General features: G+C 38.7%; 1 protein-coding gene across 1 annotated transcript in view; it reads right to left on the bottom strand.

Annotated features, from left to right (window-relative positions):
• LOC126279060 (protein bark beetle) overlaps positions 1-21,149 on the bottom strand; it is a 313,877-nt gene that overhangs the window by 28,779 nt on the left and 263,949 nt on the right. The window contains exons 26-29 of the mRNA XM_049979491.1: positions 16,316-16,537; positions 5,112-5,372; positions 4,643-4,890; positions 1,355-1,566 (exon numbers count right to left, since the gene is read on the bottom strand). Of these exons, the coding sequence (XP_049835448.1) occupies positions 1,355-1,566; positions 4,643-4,890; positions 5,112-5,372; positions 16,316-16,537 (943 nt within the window). The remainder of the gene's footprint in view (positions 1-1,354; positions 1,567-4,642; positions 4,891-5,111; positions 5,373-16,315; positions 16,538-21,149) is intronic.

Here is a 21,149-nt window from a genome sequence, read left to right as displayed (position 1 = left end):
ATACACAAGGGTGGAGGTATTGGCATTTGTCTTAGAAATGTTTAGTATGAATTGACTGACTGCATACCTGAACTTCCTGTGACCGACAACAGGAAAAAGAAAGCTATCCAAGAACAGTTTGATAATAGGTGGCCTGTAGAGGTTACCAAAAGTAGTACACTGTTGAATTTTTCTGACTAGAGGAATTAGGCTACTCAATAAACTAACAACAAAATTATAGTAACAGCAGATGTGAACTCATGCCCTTTAAGCTAAAGCAAATTATCTCGGGCATTTTAAGATGCTAGAGTCATTCAACCATATCCACATCAATTCATCATCATCAAGAATAACACCTTGTGCACAGACTTGCATTTGACTACATTCTAAGAAATTTACGAAGGGAAAAAATTAGTTGTCAGAAGTATATAAAACAAATTCTCTGATTGTAGATATGTATTAATGGGAATTAATACTGATCAAAAATATGTACCATTCATAAAAGAAAATCTGACTTAAATAAATTTAAGGAGACCCTTGCACATATAGAAACCCTTGGATACATAAAAAAGCAGCAAGTATAAAAGCAAAAGTGGGGACTTTTTTGTTTAATATTTAATCATAGTTTAAATCATACCACTCTCCTGGTCGTATGTCAGTTTACGAGACCAGAACCACTACATCTCAATAAAGTAGCTCCTCAGTTTGCCTCCCAAGGGCAGAGTGCACCCCACTTGCCAACAGCGTGCAGCAGACTGGATGGTCACCCATCAAAGTACTTAGCCCAGCCTGACAGCACTTAACTTCAGTGATCTGACAGGAACCGGTGTTACCACTGCAGCAAGGCTGTTGTCTCATATTAAATAAGCATTTCACAATTGTTATGAATGCAAGGTCAGAACACCAGAATGATGTCAAGCTTGGGATCATAGCACACCAACTTGCCATACATCACTACGACCACATTGCTCCTCTGGACTTGGAAGACAAATGGGTTACAGCTTAGAGCATTGGGAACTCTGATTACAGTTACTAGAGCCACACTTCACAGATTCCCAAAACCTTGGGCTATCAGTTGCCTGCTCAAGCAACATGACTATGCACAAATCTGGTAAGTATTATATGCTCTGTGATAGATTTTGTGTTTGCTAATGAAGACCATGTACCATATCACACAGGAGTGATAGCTATTGATTCTTTTTGTAAAATGTAATGGTACCCTATCACAGGGAAATCAGATTCAGACAACTATTTAAAATTTCAAAACAGTCAACTTTATTTTATAGCACAATTGCCTTATTGCTTCTGAGCCAAAAAGAGAGAGAAGAAGAAACAGAATTTGTAGCTGCTTACCCTGATATGAATTAGTTCTTACCTTAAAATATAGGCCTTCCATATTTTGCACATCAATTTCAACAGCAGACTGACAAGTAGAGAAATTCCCATAAAGTTGCAAGCAATTGTTCAGAATACGACACTTGTCTATTGCCAGAAGTGGATTGACTTCACCAGCACTCTGGTAACGTATTGCTCCTAATCGGCAGCCTGCCAAAACTGATCCTGTTATGTTGTGCTGTGCATCACGGTCTGTAACATTTAAAACAGGTTTAGAGTTCATTCAAGCAACAGTGATTACAACTGTGGTACAACATATTTACCAAAATAAGCTACCCATTACATATTTCCTGAATGATATTTACCTTATGGAAACTTCTTTTGAATTTTTCTACTACAAAAACAACAATAAATAAGGGGTATTAGCATGAGTTAAAGAACAGGTAAACTGTAATTCTTCTACATTTTGCATGCTATGAGTTTTAAATATACATTGGAGTAAGAGTAGCCCTTAAGAAATGTTTACAATACACTTTAGCATTTATCTCTGTTATGCACTTACATTTCATGCAATTAGGTAAGTGATCAAAGATTTTAGTGGGAGCATTGTTCACCCGAAAGTCAATTCTAATGAAGATAGTTAATTTTTCTAGTACTATCTTAATACCTGATCGTTCATTTATATGATGTGTTTAGCATGCAACAGATAGTCAATAAGTGCCGAGAATATACTTTCAAGACAGACATTGCAGTCACTGACTTAGACAAAAGCATTCAGTAGATATATAAGACAAAAGCTACAGAAAATACTTTCTGACAAGGGCGATCCAAGCCACTTTATAAATAAGCAATACAGTCTGAGTGTGGAAAGCAGAACTATTTGCTGGGATTCAGCTATATTAACCAATAGTGAATACCATCTTATCTGCAGACAATTGAGCAATAGCAACATATAGAAATCCCTTTACATGCTAAACAAAATTTCTGGAACATATAAATGCAATTTGTGATGGGAGCATAACATTATGACATTTCATGGAGAAAACTACATCAGATTAAAAATCTGTATCAATAGTCCAAACTCTTTACCTTTACATATGTCTGCTTGTGTCTGTATATGTGCGGATAGATATGTGTGTGTGCGCGAGTGTATACCTGTCCCTTTTCCCCCCCAAGGTAAGTCTTTCCGCTCCCCGGATTGGAATGACTCCTTACCCTCTCCCTTAAAACCCACATCCTTTCATCTTTCCCTCTCCTTCCCTCTTTCCTGATAAAGCAACCATGGGTTGCAAAAGCTTGAAATTTGTGTGTGTGTTTGTGTTTGTTATTTTCTCTATCAATGTACCAACGCTTTCATTTGGTAAGTTACAGAATCTTTGTTTTTAGATATATTATTCCCATATGGAAAGTCTCCCTCTATTATATTTGTATCAATAATGTGTTATAGATAGAACAGTCATACAAAGTATGATTGAGACTCTGAAAATAAAGTTGTGATTTTTTTATAAAATCTATGATGCAAGACGTAATGTACTGAATACTGGAAGCACTACAGAAGAGAAACAATGGCTGCCCATCTCTGTTGTAAGGCAGTGAGACACAGATGAAAACCACAGAAATTAGTCTCAGATCAAAACAACAGAAATGAGATTCCTATGTGAAAATAAGGGCTGCTCCACAATAGACTACAAAATAAATAAGGATATCATAAAAGAACTAGGGATAAGAGAATTCCGTGGTAATGTGGCATTGCCTAGAGGGACAGTTGCCATCTGCATAGATCAGAGAGGCTACTGCTAGAGCTGTAATGTGATGCGCATCATGTAAGCGAACAGTTGTCTGAGTCTTCAGTTGTCAACAGGTTGTGCCAGTTGCCATTCATGCTTGTAGACAATTGATTAGCTTTTGTTGCCATGTAGAACACTCCAAAGTAACTGTAACACAATTGATATATGACACCACTGCTTTCAAACCCTGTTGTATATTTGATTGGATAGGAAGTAGGACTGTTGACATTTTTAAAAATATCAGGAATCCAAAATATCGCAGTTTTAGAGTTATATATGTAAGTATACTGATTTATTATTAGATACTCTGTACATCAACAAGCCAGCAGCCTGCTCATCCCCCTAAGAGCAAGAGTGGGAAGGAAAACAATGCATATTAACACTTGGTGATAACCACTTTACTAATAATTGTACTGCATGCAAGTGGCACAATAAAAGGTGTCCGATGGGCCTGTCATTCTGTTTCATCACTTATCGGATTTGTCCAGAACACTTCATGTCTACCCTGTTTCATCATTTTTGCAAATGCCAGCAAACTGCCAACTGTAGTATCAAAATTGCATGCTAAAGTTAAATGTTACAGTTTTTGTTGATAACGCTGATTACGTCAGCATGCATAGTGAAGTTAAACATTGCAGTTTCTGTTATTAGCGCTAATTACATCAGCATTTCCCCTTGTACATCTTCCCTCATCACAAAAACCAATCTTGTCATTTAGATTTTTATTCATCATTTTTCACAACTGTTTTTGAAGAATGCCAATGTGGAGAAATAGCACACCAGTTGTGTTAAAAATTGTTTTGTAATGCAACTGGTGTGCTATTTCTTCACATTGGAAATCTTGTTATTCCATTCACACTGTCACGCCCCAGTGTAGTTGGACTTCTTCATGCCACCTACACTTGCTTCACAGAGTGAAAGCAAAATTATTTTTGGGAAAAATATTGATATATCCATATTTTATCAACAGCCCTAATAGGAACAGCCTTTGAGTGAAACAAAGAAGCAGGTGGTGGCTTGTTGTGTGGGGTATGTATTGCACCTGTATTTTCCATCATGATGAACTGTGGGGCACTGGGTTAGGAGAAGATCTGACAGAATGGTGTATCAATATATTGTATAGGTTATGAGGTTGATAGAATATTTCTTTGAATGGTGAGGGCAGAATTGTTTACAGAATATTCCTCATTTCAGGGCATTAAAAGATGTAGCTAAAGATCTGGCAATGGATGTAATTAAGTTTCTCATGGCCTGGACAGTAAAGGGGTGGATGTCTCATTCACAATTATGTGTTTTTTGTCATCACACTAAGAAATGGATGGGCACAATTGTGTTTGTGACAACTATATGTTATCAGAATATTAAAAAAAGGTAGACTGATTTGTTATTTGGGACAGATTATTCCCTGTGGCCTCTGTTAGTTATGGGTTTGTTAAAAGTTTTCTTCGAACATGATTCTGTATACACAAAATGTAATTTGCAATCAGTTGTAAAGAGACTTGGTGCTAGGTACTGTGTTAGATAATTTTTCTCAAACTTACCAAAACCAACTGCTGAAACTGGCAATGTGATAATTTCAGCAATGAATCCATAGTCACCACCACCGCCTGCTGATACCATGTGCAACCCTAGAACAGATCCTCTGGTGCGATACAAATGACGCCACCTTGAGGGCTCTGTTGTAGCCAACAAAGTTGCTAATGGTGCAGTTCCATTAACATATCCCTCAAAAAGAGTCAGAGAGTCGGGCCGGACCACAGATCCATTTTGTAAATTCAGCTCCAAAAACCTGAACAAGAAATTTTATCAAATGTTATGGTAGACAACCCCTTATAATTATTGTGGCATATCTACTGTCGATTGTGTGGATAAATAATTTATGAAGTAGTACTCTGTTTTCTATTATCAGAGCAGATGCATAAAATAACAGACACCCCTGTACATATATTTCTTTATGATACTGTTTACTTGTCTTTCTTATACTCCATAGGTATATAAAATAAAACATACCTGAAACCAAACGGTTTTGAGTAGTAAACACTGGAAAAGACCTTAACACAACTGACAGGTCTGTTGTCGTACTTGAAGTATACAAGTACACGCTCTTCGACTGTGATATGCTTGTCTGGTCCACAGACATCAATAGCACCAAACAGATGTCGTGGTAGAGATGAGGCATCAGCAAGTGGAACAAAGGAACTTGCACCTTCATCTCGCGCCTCTCCAGTCAAGGACAACACTGTGACACCCACTCCAAGGACATTATTCACTCTGAAATGTGACGAAAGAATAAATGAATTCAATAAAACCGGAAATCAACTGTTAAAGTCAATGTTTTTCTGGAAATGAGTAGCTGAAGCTCTTGGCTCCTTATCTTTCTGAACGGGCCCCAAAAAGAAAGTGTGTGTGTACAGAATTCCTCCATAGAATGTAATGCCTTGTGTGAAAATTACATCATAACAATTACCTAACTGTCAAAGTTTAAAGTCCCTCCCCCCCCCCCCCCCCCCACACACACACACACATATATGCACACACTAGAAACCAGTAAACTCGTTCACTTTGTGACCTAGTTCACTGTTGACTGGCCCTTTTTGGGACCCATTCACTTTTACTCATTCACCATTGCTTTTCCTTTTTCTAATGATGTAATACCGCATGTATCCACAAATTTTAAATACATGCACACAAGGCAAGCATACCTCATCCACACAAGACTACCATCTTCAGCATCACGAGCCAGAATGCAACATCATATGGGATGCAAGCAGCAATCTGGAGAGGGTGCGGAAGGGGAAGGGATAGTAGAGTACAGGTGGGGAGTGTGCAGGGACTAGGCTGCCACCAGGTGCAGCATGAGAAGGTTGTGGAGCAGAGAGGCAAAACAGAACAGAAAAGGAGAGGAGGGTGATTGTTAGTTTATTACATATTTTTATGAGCTTCCAACGGGAGAGACTTATTTACAGACACCTGTGTAGTTACTAGATTATTTTTGTAATTTCTTGTGGATTCAAGTGCTTACTAGGCACAAGCTTTCAATAACAGTATAGTGTACAGTACCATCATTGTTATCAACCCTCATATTGTACAGGCTTTTGTTTGTTTTGGTTAGTATAGATCAGTGTCGGGTAATCTGTCAGGGAGAGAGCACCTTGTGTTCCTGCTGCTAAGAAGACGAGTACAATGTTTTTATTTTATTTTATTTTTTTTATTGCATATTTTGACAAGCTTCAAACGGTAGCGACAGCAGTAATGGGTAGGAACTGTGATCGTTGTGTACAGATGTGAGATGAGTTGGCGACCCTTTGCTCACAGCTCCAGGCTGTGTTGGATTCTGTCACACAGCTTTAGGCTGCTACCAAGGGGCATCACTGATGTGGCCTGCATTTAAGCTGGCCCCTCGCCCGTGTTCAGGTGGGAGATAATTCCAAAGTCTGGCAGGCAGCAAAAAACTTACCGAGGGGCCAATCGTAGGGCCTCCCCAGTTCGTTTGACAAACAGGTTTCGGGTGTTGGCTGTGGCTGACAATGTCTCTGAGCTGCATGCAGTCGTCCACCCTGTTCCAGAGGAAGCTTCTCGGCCCGCAAGGTCTGGGCGTTCACAGAGGGTGGGTTTGCTAGTAGTTGGTAGCTTCAACGTTAGGCGCATAATTGGGCCTCTTAAAACATGGCTGCTAAGGAGGGGAAGGAAGTTAGTGTGCACTCCGTATGCATACCAGAGAGAGTCATTCAGGATGTGGAAAGGCTGCTTCCGGATGCCAAGAATGGTACAGGGTGCAGCCAACAACAGGTGGTGGCTCGTGTCAGTACGAGTGACGTATGTCACTTTGGATCAGAGGAGATTCTCTCTGGTCCCGGGCGACTACCAGAAGTGGTAAAGACTGCCAGTCTTGCTTGCGAGATTAAGGCAGAGCTCACCATCTGCAGCATTGTTGATAGAACCGGCTGTGGTCCTTTGGTGCAGAGAGAAGCGAAGGGTTTGAATCAGATACTCAGGCAGTTCTGTGACCATGTAGGCTGCAGATCCCTTGATTTGCACCATCGGGTGGTGAGTTTCTGGGTTCTGCTTAATAGGTCAGGAGTCCACTACACACAGGGAGTGGCTACAAGGGTAGTGGGGTCTGTGTGGAAGGAACTGGGCGGGTTTTAGGTTAGAGGGCCTCAGGGAACCATACGAAGAGCGTCTGACTAAAAGAGGGCAGGTAAAACACAGTAAGTTAGTTGTAGAAACAATTGGTATTGTAGTTGTAAATTGTCATAGCAGTGTTAGGAAAGAACCAGAACTCCAAGCCCTAATAGAATGTACTGAAGCTCAAATAGTTATAGGTACAAGAAGCTGGCTAAAGCCGGAAATAAGTTCAGCAGAAATTTTTCAGATGATCTAACAGTGTTCAGAAAGGATAGATTAAATACAATTGGTGGTGAAGTATTTATTGCTGACAGAAGTAGTTTGCCTTGTAGTGAAATTGAAGTAGATAGTTCCAGCAAAATAGTGTGGATAGAAGTTATACTTGACAATCGAACTGCATTATTGAAAATGAGCGTTTGGTGTCATTGGCCAGGAGGCACCTGACGGGGCAGGTCTGGCCGCCTCAGTGCAGGTCTTATTACATTCGAAGCCACATTGGGCGACCTGCACAACAGATGGGGATGAAATGATGATGAAGACAACACAACACCCAGTTCCTGAGCGGAGAAAATCCCTGACCCAGCCGGGAATCGAACCCGGGCCCGGAGGATGCAATGCGTCACGCTGACCACTCAGCTATTGGGGAGGACACTAAACTATTAATTGAATCGTTTTACCAACCCCTCAACTCAGAATATGTAGTTGCTGAACAATTCAAAGAAAACTTGAGTCTCATTTCAAATAGGCACCCCACTCATAAAATTATAGTCGGTGGTGACTTTAACCTACCCTCGATATGATGGAAAAATTATACGTTTAAAGCCGGCAGCAGGCATAAAAGTCATTCAAAATTGTACTGAATGCTTTCTCAGAAAATTATTTTGAACAATTAGTTCATGAGCCCACTCGAAGGGTAAATGGTTGCGAAAGCATACTTGACCTCTTAGCAAGAAATAAATCCAGACAAATAGTGAGTATTGTGATGAATACAGGGATTAGCGACCACAAGGCAGTAGTAGCTAGACTGAATATTGTAACTCCTACAACCATCAAAAAGAAAAGAAAAGTATATCTATTTTAAAAAGCTAATAAAATGATCTGAACACCATTTTAAGAGACAGTCTGCACTCCTTCTGATCTGATCATGTAAGCGTAGAAAAGCTGTGGAATGATTTCAAAGAGATAGTATCATCAGCAGTTGAGGGATATATACCACATAAATTAATAAGTGATGGTACTGATCCCCCATGGTACAGAAAATGGGTCAGATCACTATTACAGAAGCAGCGACAAAAGCATGCTGAATTTAAAAGAACGCAAAATCCCCAAGACTGGCAAAGTTTCACAGAAGTTTGAAATATAGCACATACTTGAATGCGAGATGTTTTCAATAATTTCCACAATGAAACTCTGTCTCGAAATCTGGCAGAAAACCTAAAGAGATTCTGGTCATACATAAAGCACACCAGTGGCAAAACGCAATCAATACCTTCACTGCACGACAACAACGGTGCACTAAAGCAGAGTTATTAAATACTGGTTTCCGAAACGCCTGCACCAAAGAAGATGAAGTAAATATTCCTGAATTCCAATCCAGAACAACTGCCAAGATGAGAAACATAGAAATAGATATCATCGATATCACAAAGCAGCTTAAATCACTTGATAAAGGCAAGGCTTCCGGTCCAGATTGTATACCAGTCAGGTTCCTCTCAGAGTACACTGATACAATAGCTCCATATTTAGCAATTATAGACAACCACTTGCTCACAGAAAGATCTGTACCTAAAGACTGGAAAATTCCTCAAGTCACACCAATACCCAAAAAGGGAAGTAAGAGTAATCCGTTGAATTACAGGGCCATATCACTAACATCGATTTGCAGTACGGTTTTGGAACATATACTGTATTCACACATTATGAAGTACCTCGAAGAAAACAGTTTATTGACACATAGTCAGCATGGATTTGGAAAATATCGTTCTTGCATAACACAACTAGCTCTTTATACTCACGAAGTGGATGTCAAAGTGATTACATATTTTTAGATTTCCAGAAGGCTTTCGTCACCGTTCCTCAAAGGCGTCTTCTAACCAAACTGCGTGCCTATGGAATATCGCTCAGTTGTGCGACTGGGTTAGTGATTTCCGGTCAGAAAGATCACAGTTCATAGTAATAGATGGAAAGTCATCAAGTAAACCAGAAGTAATATCTGACGTTCCCCAAGGAAGTGTTATAGGCCCTCTATTGTTCCTGATTTATATTAACAACATGGGAGAAGATCTCAGTAGATTGTTTGCAGATGCTGCTGCCATTTACCATCTTGTAAAGTCATCAGATGATCAAAATGACTTGCAAAATGATTTAGATAAGATATCTGTATGGTGCGAAAAGTGGCAATTGACCCTAAATAAGGAAAAATGTGAAGTTATTCACATGAGTACTAAAAGAAATACACTAAATTTCAATTATGCGATAAGTCACACAAATCTGAATGCTGTAAATTCAACTAAATACTTAGAGATTACAATTACAAATGCCCTAAACTGGAACGATCACACAGATAATGTAGTGGGTTGAGCAAACCAAAGACTGTGATTCATTGGCTGAACACTTAGAGGGTGCAACAAATCTACTAGACTGCTTACACCACACCTGCCTACCCTTTTCTGGAATATTGCTGAGCGGTGTGGGATCCATATAACATGGGACTCACAGATGACACTGAAAAAGTACAAAGAAGAGCAGCTTGTTTTGTTTTATCATGAAGTAGGGGAGGTAGTGCCACAGACATGATATGTGAATTGGAATGGCAATCATTAAAATAAAGGCGTTTTTCACTGCGATGGGATCTTCTCATGATATTTCAATAACTAGTTTTTTCCTCTGATTACAAAAACATTCTGATGGCACCCACACACATAGGGAGAAATGATCATCATGAGAAAATAAGAGAAATTAGCGCCATTCGAGAGTGGAAAGGTAGAGAGACAGCTTGAAGGTGGTTCATTGAACCCTCTGCCAGGCATTTTATTGTGAATTGCAGAGTAATCATGTAGATGTAGATTTGGATGTAGATGAGGGTGTGGAGACAGTATGTTACCATAGGTTGATGCCATGATAATTTCGGGAATGGAGAATGTCTTGTAGTGATAGCTCCCATCTATGGAGTTAAAAAAAGTTGGTGGTGGAGGGAAGGATCCAGATGGCTCAGGTATTGAAGTACCAATGAAATCAAGTGTGTTATGTTCAGCTGCATGTTGTGCCACATGGTGGTCCACTTCACCCTTGGCCACAGATTGGTGGTGGCCATTCATCCTGGTGGACAGCTGGTTGATGGTCATACCAATATAAAAAGCCGCGCAATGATTGCAACAGAGCTGGTAAATAACATAGCTGCTTTCACAGGTGGCCCAGTCCCTGATGAGGTAAGATAAACCTGTGACAGGATTGGAATAGGAAGTGCTGGTTGTGTGGAATGGGCATGTTTTGCACCTGGGTCTCCCACAGGGATAGGATCCTTGTGGCAAGGGGTTGGGATTGGGATTGGAATAGGGATGGACTAAGATATTGCGGAGAATAGGTGGAGGGCAGAACACCACTTTAGGAAGGGTGGGAAGTAACTCAGGTAGTAGGATGCCCCTTATTTCAGGGCACAATGATAGATTATTAAAGCTCTGGCAAAGGATGTGGTTCAGCTGTTCCACTCCAGGGTTGTATTGGGTGGCAAAGGGGACACTCCTTTCTGGCTAGTTTTTGGGGGTGGTGGGAGGATTGCAGTTGTGAGGGGAAATGATGTAGGAGATCTGTTTGTGGACTAGGTCTGGGGCATTGTGCCTTTCTGTGAAGGCCTGGGTGAGCATGCTGAGCAAGGGGGTTTTGTCACTGCAGATACATTGTCTCCAGGTATATAGCCTGGCTACACTGGGACAGCGTATGTACAGAAACAAAAACTCACTTGCTCAGTATGCTGAGTGTCTCACCAAACCCTCCACCCAACAACTTCCAACCCCTCTGTTCTATCACCTCTTCCCATTCTCATTTCCCACCTTGTTTATTTGCAGCCCCCTGCCAATGTATCTGCCCGTCTTCCCCCACTGCTCTATTTTTTTGTTCGATTTCTCCTCACCTCCATGACCCACAACCTTCTGATGGTGCACCAGTTGACAGTCTACTCCCTGCACACTCTACCAGATACTATTCATTGCTTTCCCCACCCATAAACTACTATCCCTTCCCCTTCGCCACCAGTTCCTGATGGCTGCTTGCATCCCATGTGCTGTTGCATTCCAGCTCGAGATGCTGGAGTTAGCAGTCCCAGGTGCAAATCATGTCCATTCCACACAACCAGCACTTCCTATTCCAATCCTGTCACAGGTTTATCTTACCTCATCAGGGACTGGGCCACCTGTGAAAGCAGCTATGTTATTTACCAGCTCTGTTGCAATCATTGCACAGCTTTTTATATTGGTATGACCATCAACCAGCTGTCTCAAACACTAGCATATTAAAAATGAGTTCTAGAAAATCAAACTTTCTTGTCATAATTTTTAATCTGTAATTATTATAAAGTAATAAATTTCTGGTTGTGGATGCTGAGAAGCCTAAGGAAAGAAGTAGAAACAGAGATTTCCACAACAGTTGGAAACAGAACAAGAACAGATGAAGTGGATCAAGAACAGATGAATGCAATGAACAAAAGAAACTACCACTGAATGAAAAATGATGGAGCTGATAATAAGGAACAGGTGTCCACATGAAAAAGAATGAGACAACACGAACGAAGTCAAGGTGGGAGCAACAGAGCTGGAACAAGACCAACCAAACGAGACCAATGCAGGAATGAGCAACAGTGGAAACAGAATACAAAATAAGACTGACTGTACAAGGCCAAGGCAGGAATGAGGCCGACCATAAGGGAATTGTGAGTGACTGTTCCTTAAAAGGTGTTTGTTGGTCTGTCCATTTGTATTAATGAACCATTTGGACCCGTTTTTTCGCAAACAACTCACCTTTATCAGAGACACACACATGCACACACACAAAACACCACCAAATCATTCATATGGTGAAGCTGAGCGAGCACAGACATTCAAAGAGAGGGTTGTTGGCCCTGTGTCACTCCCGCAATAAATATTAAAGCATTTCTTCTGCTTCTTCTTCTTCTTCTTCTTATCTTTATGGGACAAAGATTGCTGAAAACTGGAATGTGAACTGACAAATATATATTACATCATTTCCTTTTAAATAGAAAACTATATGCATAAGCAAGAAGATATACTTTCAAACCCAGTCCTGGTGAAAGAACAGACTCAGTATTGATTTATTAACATTTACAAGGAAAAGACTTTATAATGTAGTAAAATACTTTTCAAGTCTCAAGTTGCAAGAGAGTCTCAAGTATAAAACCATTTGCAACTGATTCATTTATTATAAAAGGTGAAGCTACTAAAGTTTTCAGTCTCAGCAGTTGGGATGCTGTTATTTTCACTGAACAGTCTTTACCAGAAATAGCACAAACACTGAGGTTTCAACTTCAATGGAATCTGCAATGTATAATTCAAAAGTTCATATACTTCTATTTATTTTCTGTATTACTGCCTTTTTTAAAAAAAGAGTTTAACAGGTGCTTGCCACCATAAATCAGGAAGTTGCTGTTTTACTTCTGATTTTAGTATTATTATAATCTATACTAGTCTTATGAGAGTTTTGATATTTGGATTAAAGTTCTGGAACAAGCTGTGAGCAGAAGAAACAAGAAGAAGGATAAAATTCGGTCTTTTACACCCTATTAATTTTGTTTCTCTATGACTTTATTTTCATTTGTAATGTACAGTACAGTAGAGTCCCATCAATCTGAACTAATAGGGGCTGGACCTTGTTCAGATTACTGATTTGTTTGGATTAAATGGAATTATGGTGATGAGTTTTTAGAATGAAGTAGACCAAGCAGATAAGTAGGAACACAATGGTAACAAATGGGAACAAGTGTGGGAACAATGGTGCACTCTCACTCCCTGCCCTTGTAGTTGTGCACTGATGAGACCTTTGTAGTGTCTGAGATCACTGCACTACCAATTGGCTCCCAGAGCACTTGGTTATGTTAGTTATCGATCACTGGCACGTATAACAGTGGTATTGTATTCATTCAGGTGTAGTGGTGTACGTATTTTCGTCATGAGTAAATAAAAACATACAAAGTTAACCCTCACACAAAAACTGAATGCCTTTAAGTGGACAGACAATGGTGAGAATGTATCTAAACTGGCAACAGAACTAGGTGTTCGTAAAACAACCATTTGTGATTGGAAGAAGAACCAAGTGAAGATTGAACAGTCCCGTGCAACGTCTTTGGGTAAAACACTCGAAATTTGGCAGACTTTGAAAGAGTCCCAGTATGATAAAGTGAATGAAGCTCTTTTCCTTTGGTTTACATGGGAAAGAGATAGGGGAACCCCTTTGAGTGGTATACTGGTTCAGGAGAAGGCTGTTTACCTGAACAAGTTAATGAATGGTGATCAGTCTTTTAGCGCGAGTATGGGTTGGTTGGACAGATTCAAAAATGTCATGGAATCCATCAGCTAACTATTACTGGAGAGAAGCTTTCTTCTGACCATGATGCAGTGAAGGAATACTTGGGTGAGTCTGAAGAAATGATAACAGAGGGAAAGTATTCTCTCCAACAAATTTATAACACTGACAAGACTCGCCTTAAGTTTAGGGCATTGCCAACAAAAAGCTTGGCATCAAAAGCAGAAGACCATGCTTGTGGTTTTAAAATGTGCAAAGATCGTGTGACTTTATTAGCGTGCGGCAATGCTGCAGGTAATCACAAACTGCCTTTAATGCAGGTCAGCAAATCTGCTAGGCCCAGCGCTTTTAAAAACTCCAACATGAAGTCCCTGCCTGTATATTATCAGAACCAGAAAAAAGCAAGGACGGATAGTAAGCTGTGCAAAGAATGGTTTCACGGCCAGTTTGTTCTCTCTGTGCAACGGTTTTCTAAGGTAAATAATTTGTTTCCCTGTGCAATCCTTTTGGTTGATAACATACCGTCTCACCCCAGCACTGAGGAATTATGTGATAGAGAAACTGTGGCAAAGGTTTTGCCGCCGACTGTTAGACCACTTCTACAGCTGGTGGACCAGGGCATACTGCAGCCATTAAAACTGATTTACAGGAAACAATTTTTAAGAATGCTGATCCAAGATGATAGCATTCCTTTAGTGGACAAAATAAAAAAGACCAATGTGAAGGATGTTGTTTATTTGAGGCATGGCAGAAACTTTCAGAAAATCGTGGAGAAAACTGTGGATATCTCTTGAATTTCAGGACACCCTAGTTGAAAATGAAGAGGAAAATCTACTGGAAAATCTGAAGGAGATGTAGATGAGTGAATGGCAGCAGATGGGGCATGTGTGGAGAATCTTACTGACGCTGATTTAGTTGCTGCTGTGACTCAAGACCAGGAGGAAGTGGACTGCTGTGATGGAAGTGACACTGAGTCTGAGGGCGACAAAGGAGAGCTGGTGTCATACACTGATGCAGCAGAAGCCCTTGACCTTCTGCTACGTTATTTGGAGCAACAGCCCACAGCTACACCTGCTGATTTGATATTTATGAGACGATGGCACAACTATGCATCATATAGGCAACAAAGGACTGTCTCCATTACGCCAAAAAACAATGACTGAGTTTTTGTCATCTAAAATGTATGGATAAACTATCCGCTGTATTTTAGTAAGTTTGACAGCTTTTCTTTCATTGTTATGCATTGTTTAGGTAACGTTTCCTTGCTAATTTTTCTAATACATGTTTATTGTACTGTGTAAATTAAAACAGTGTGTATATACAGCAGTTTACTGCACAGTTTTCCTTACTTAGACTAACATTTTTCATGTTCGGATTTGCCAAACGTTTGGATTACCGGGGTTCAGATTAGTGGGACTCTGCTGTACTTTCATGTACCCCTTTTCCATAAGTATTCACCCATTTCAATCTCACGGTATCAAAATTAGCATTTTTATGAACATCTCTGTCACAATAAATCTTCAATCTAAGTAAAATAGTTACATGAAACTTTGCTGAATTCTATTGTTACTGCTGAAGACTGGCCAGTTTGCCCCAACTAGACACAAGGAAGAATCAGATATGAGACTATTGTTTCTCTTTATGTCTGTGCTGGAACTTCAAAAACTTGTGTAGACTGCAACCAAAATCACATAGAGAACAAAAGTGAGTACCTATCCTCCACAAGTGTAGTTTAGCAAAAATATTCTCAGAAAATGCACCAGTGCTTTTTCTCACATGAAACATATAGGGGAAAGAAAACGGTCAACTTACCATGAGACACCTTTGTCAAGAACAATACACATTGAAATACATAAAATACATTGTACAGGTTAATCACAAGTAACTATTGAACAAAATAAGCAAAATAATCAAACTAATTTGAAATACTGAATCTGGTTGGCTGTACAACCGGGCTCTCATTCAATCCACCTGTTACAGCTGTGTTATGCAGGAACTATGATATAAATTACGTATGAAGCCTGTCTAGTACTAATTATGTGCTTAGCACGAGACAAGATGCACTTCTTATAGGAGCATTTTAAGTAATTTTTACTAAGAACAGTGGAAATAACAATCATTGAAAAACATCATTGGAAACAATTATTATCAAAGAAATGATCACTTGTAATGCACCAAGATACTTTTACAGGGGAATTAGTTTGATTTCAGTCGTGGGAAATATTAAGTTGCCACACTTGAGAAGTTGTTCACCACACTTTTCCTTTTATAGGTTAAACAACATTGTTTGTTAATCCAGAACAGTAAATCCATTTATGAAGTTTTCGGAGTTAGTTAGGGATGACGATCTGTATGGCCAAAGGAAACATTTTAAATGTACCTAAAGATTCTGTATTAACATGTTTTCATAATAATATCAACAGACCTTCCAGCAAAATGGGAAACAGCATATGTACCCTTGAAAACATACTCATAAATAATTTATATGATTCTGCCACTCTCAAAACTCACGACATATTTACAAAATCCTTAGGTGAGCTCATTTAATGACTTACGTAGCATGTTGAAGGCGAGCAGATGAGGCAGGTGCAATCAAAGAAATTCCATCAGAAGCTGATCTCTCTACGGTGACATGTGCCATTGCAGGTGTTCTACCAATGGCAAGTACTGCAGGTGATAATTCTCCATGTAGTAGGCCTGCACCAGTCAAATTGACACCTTCTAAATAAGACTCTTCACGTGGTGAATGAGTCCATTCTAAATCAGGATTTGCAAATCTGAAACATACAGCGAGCCATTTAAATGTTTATATTAAAATTATTTACTTTATACAGTTTCGAACAAGTCATACAAGAGAATAAACGTTCTTTAAATTCTGAAAATAAAGCTTTAAATAAATATTAAAAAAGTAAGGAATTAAAAAGATTTTGTTGCCAAAATGAGACAAGAAAAGGATACACAAAATGAAATTTAATATTCTGTATCATATTGTGAACTAAACCTGCTAATTACCTATTCACATTTCTGAAAATAAATGTTAAAGATATAGTGACTATAGAATGTTGTCACCAGTTAAAAATATAGAGGAGGGCACACAATGAAGAGTCATGACACATAAAATTGTGGGTATTATTGCCTACCTGCTATTTTTAACTATAGTGTAATTTTGTTCTGTATTATGCAGGTATTTTTTTAAAATCTTTCTGTAATTACAATATCTTAAGTAGATAATTAGACATTACAAGTAACTTGCATCTAGCACATAGCTTGGAGTAAATGATACTAATAAAGGAACCATCACACACTGGACTGATATAAAACAACTATTACACACACACACAGTACTGTGCTGATGTCATTTAACATGCTCCACCTTCTGTCACATATCACTTCCATGATGGACAAAGGTAAGAAAAGTTAGTTTTTATATTTTTATTTTGTGAACTTAAGTTTGCTGTTACAAACACTAGGGTCAATCTTGACAACAATAGTAATTAAACCAGTCTAACATATGAGTATACATAGATTTATGAGCCACCAGGCTCATAATTGCATCACAAATGATGAAGATGAAACAAAGAGCCTTGGCAGATACTCTTCGTACAATGTAATTTTGTTCTGTATTCTGCAGGTATTTAATAAATCTTTCTGTAATCACAATATCATGAGTAAATAATGTGATGTAACAAAGCAACTTGTGTCTAGCATGTAACTTTGGAGTAAATTGAATTTTTATGTTTTTTCCCAGTTTTTCCCTTGCTCTTCTTCTGTTTTGCTGTCTTTTCCACCTTCTGCTTTTTTTTCCACTCCCAAGATTCATAACTCTCCAACCTGTCCTCTCTTTCCATGGTGATTCCCATCTCATATTACATCTGTTCTTATTGAAAACATGCTTTTGCATTATTAAAACTAAGATTCCACATTCTGTTTCTTGGAACCTGCTTGTCCCTTGGAGTTACTCCATAAAGGCCTAACATTGAAAGTCCCCGTTCTGGATGTAATCCTACTCTACATCAGGCTCTTTTACAGTTTCAAATACAGCAAACTCTTGTTCTTACCTGACTAATCTGTGACCTATATGTCTCATCAGCCAATTTCCACTCCACCACACTTCTCTCCTTCTACTAAATCCTGCAGTTATCTGCCCCTCATATTTTCTTGGATGGTATCATCCACGAAGCCAATTTCATGTCAAAACGCTATCCCACCTTCTCATAAACTACCTAAACAGTGGTGTTTCCATTCCTGTTCATGTCTCTATGCAGCTTCCTAAACAGCCATACCTACAAGCACCTACGAACCAACCTCCTTAACATCCCACATCCTTCACCACTGCCCCCCCCCCCCCCCCAACCAAGAATAAACCATAATCAGAAGAACCCGTAACAACAATACAGTGTTCTTAACCTCTCATCTAAAGCACTCTCCTCTCCTGAAATATCTGTATTATACAAGGGTCTCACTTTCAGTCCTAAACATGCATTTGATCATGCAGCTCTTTGTGAAAGACCTACTGTCCTTCACATGTAATATCATGCAACCCATCCCAAAACCTTTCCAACAGCAAACCTGACACTGAACATTGCCTTGAAGAGCTCAAACCACAATCCCATCTTGATTCACCACCACTGCCTCAAAATCGTCCCTTACAAGCGTTCCAACAATTCCTCACATGCCATAATTGAAAGTGTTCCCGTACTTTACGTACACCCTGTATATCAATCAATAAAAGCATTTTCACAAACATGATTAAGTTAACAAGTTGAAGAGTAAATATGTTTTTGAAATAGTAAATACTTTCTGTAATTCACATAATATTCTTCAAGTCAATAAATATCTCATACTATGCATTTTCTAAAGTAGTCTATATTCCTCAGTGCTTTCAGGATTACCACTTGAAAGTGAATTATGAATAAATATATATGCAAACGTTTTATATCATAAAATATCACATAAAAAACCTACTGTGAACCAAATTGTTTTTGTTATGGACACCAGAAATCATGTTAGCAAAAGTAAAAGTTTTTTGACGGTGAAGGTTTCTCATTTTTTTGGGAAATTCAGGTACACCTCTGCTGATGCAAGCACATGTATAAGCTTACATTTTCCCTAATCTATAACGTATGGAGTTTCAAGTGATGGTAGAAATGCGCCATGAGGCCCTTAGTTATTGTACTCTTATTAATTAAAGTTGCTTGAAAATTGTCATTGCACCTGCACAGTCGAGGTGCATACATAGCAGTGTGGACTGTGTTAATAATTCAAATAGTAAAATTAAATGTATATGGGCATAGCTTGGGACAACAAACAGGCTTCATTTCATAAAAATTGTATCATGCTAAAAATTTATTATAATTAATGTTTTATAAATGCAAAAATGTGTTCAACTGTTTCCTTTTCATGACTAAATCACTAAGCTGATTTTGATTAAATTTGATATGGAATAGCTTGAGCACTAAGGAAGAATATAGACTACATTAGAAAGTGCACAGTATGAGATATTTATTGACTTGAAGAATATTATGTGAATTACAGAAAATATTTACTATTTCACAAATATATTTACTCTTCAACTTGTTGACTTCATCATGTTTGTGAAGCTGCTTTTATTGATTGATATACAGGGTGTACGTAAAGTATGGGAACACTCTCCATTATTTATTGCACAAGAACCAAACAGTCCTATGTTGCAGTCTTTGCACCACCATCTGCTTTCTTTTCTTATCCACTTGCTGGTCTCTTTCTTCACTTTGTCAGAGCAAACCCAAAATTTCTGTCCAGGCTAGTGCTTGGTGCTGGTTGTAAAGATCTAAAGTGTCGTCCCATTACTACCAATTTCAAACTAACTTTTTTTTTATAAAGACCACAAGAGAGATTTTCTGTTTACTGACTTCTCTATACAAAATAAAACCATTCACGCCAGACATTACAAAAACATGAAAGAAAAGTTTTTTCCACCACTTCATTGTTTTTTGTGCGAATGGGTAGTAACTGTATAGCTGGTCACATTGTTCATATTGTAGTCAATTACAACATTTGGTTTCATTACTGTTGTAATAACACCTTTCAAAAGCACTGGGATGTCTTTGGTGGCAGCCTGATGTTTTGTGGATAGACAGTATACATCACGTTTATTTTTCCACTTCAGTGCTAGAATGGTCCCATTCCTCAAAAATATCATTTCATTTTGCTTCAGTTTCTTTGTTTCGAAACTTGTTGGTAAGCCTTTTCTGTTTTTCATTGTGTACAGAGTCTATCTGCTAATGCTGGAATGCATTTGACAGTCCTCCCTGATGATCCTGTTGTGTAAACATTGCAGTTCAGGTCGTAGCCTGTTGCAGCATCACAAAGTGCATAGCGCTTCATGCCACATTTATTGGGTTTATTTTTCCTGTAAAACCTAAAGCCAACACGTCAAGGAAATGGATAAATAGCTTCATCTATAGTCAAATTTTCATATGGCATGAAACTGGATCTACATTTGTCAGCAAAAAGTTGTACACAGGTCTAATTTTACGGAGAGAATCTTGGTTTTCTTCACCTTTTTATGTATGTTGAGTTGTCATTGGCATGCAGCATGAACATAATACTGGAAAACCTATCATGGCTCAGCAATCGACTCGTAAAGCCTGTTTGTAAAAATGGACCAGCTGACCAATAGTCAGTAAGCTTTGGTAATTTCACAACACATATGCAGAACTGTTGCAAAGAAGACAATATATTTCATGTGGTTTTACTGGATCCCATTTGTGCCACATAGAGATCTTTTTTAATTCATTTCGCCGTTTCATTGCGGCAATTTTTGTATCCGCATATCTGTTTGTCTCACTCTTTATGTTTTGTATAACACCGTCACTAAAAAATAATTCAAAAAATAGTCATAAACATAAGTTCCTGTTCACAAACAAGTGACTCCATACGCCAACTGAAACATGGAAATCTGAGGCTGTGTGCCATGCTCCTGCCAGTTGTCAGCTTCGTGTTGAATAAGACCTACCATCACATTTGTTGAGCATTGCAGCTCCTCATTTAATTGAACTCCATAACTCAAATTACATAAAAAGAAGGGAAAAAAAGACTGTGTGTATTCTTTACAAATTAAAAAAAAAAAAAGAAATAAAGAAAAAAAGGAAAAAAAACTGTTACCTGATTCATTACTTGGAACACTTTCTCATTCGTAATTACTGCCGTCATCACTGACATCAATATCAGAGTTAGTTTCTCTGAATAAAATGTCAAGAACTTCACTTTCCCGGAGGCCTCTAGCTGTCATTTTCACTCAAAACACTCGTACACAGTTGCAAATTTATGGTTGAGTGCCAAGTGAAAACGTCATCACAGAACCGATCACTATACTGACAGACATTCTACTCATACAACTGATACACA

This window comes from Schistocerca gregaria, chromosome 6 (genome assembly GCF_023897955.1).
Source record: "Schistocerca gregaria isolate iqSchGreg1 chromosome 6, iqSchGreg1.2, whole genome shotgun sequence".
Taxonomy (NCBI): domain Eukaryota; kingdom Metazoa; phylum Arthropoda; class Insecta; order Orthoptera; family Acrididae; genus Schistocerca; species Schistocerca gregaria.
The sequence above is the reverse complement of the archived record's forward strand: the minus strand, read 5'-3'. Positions and strand labels throughout refer to the sequence as shown.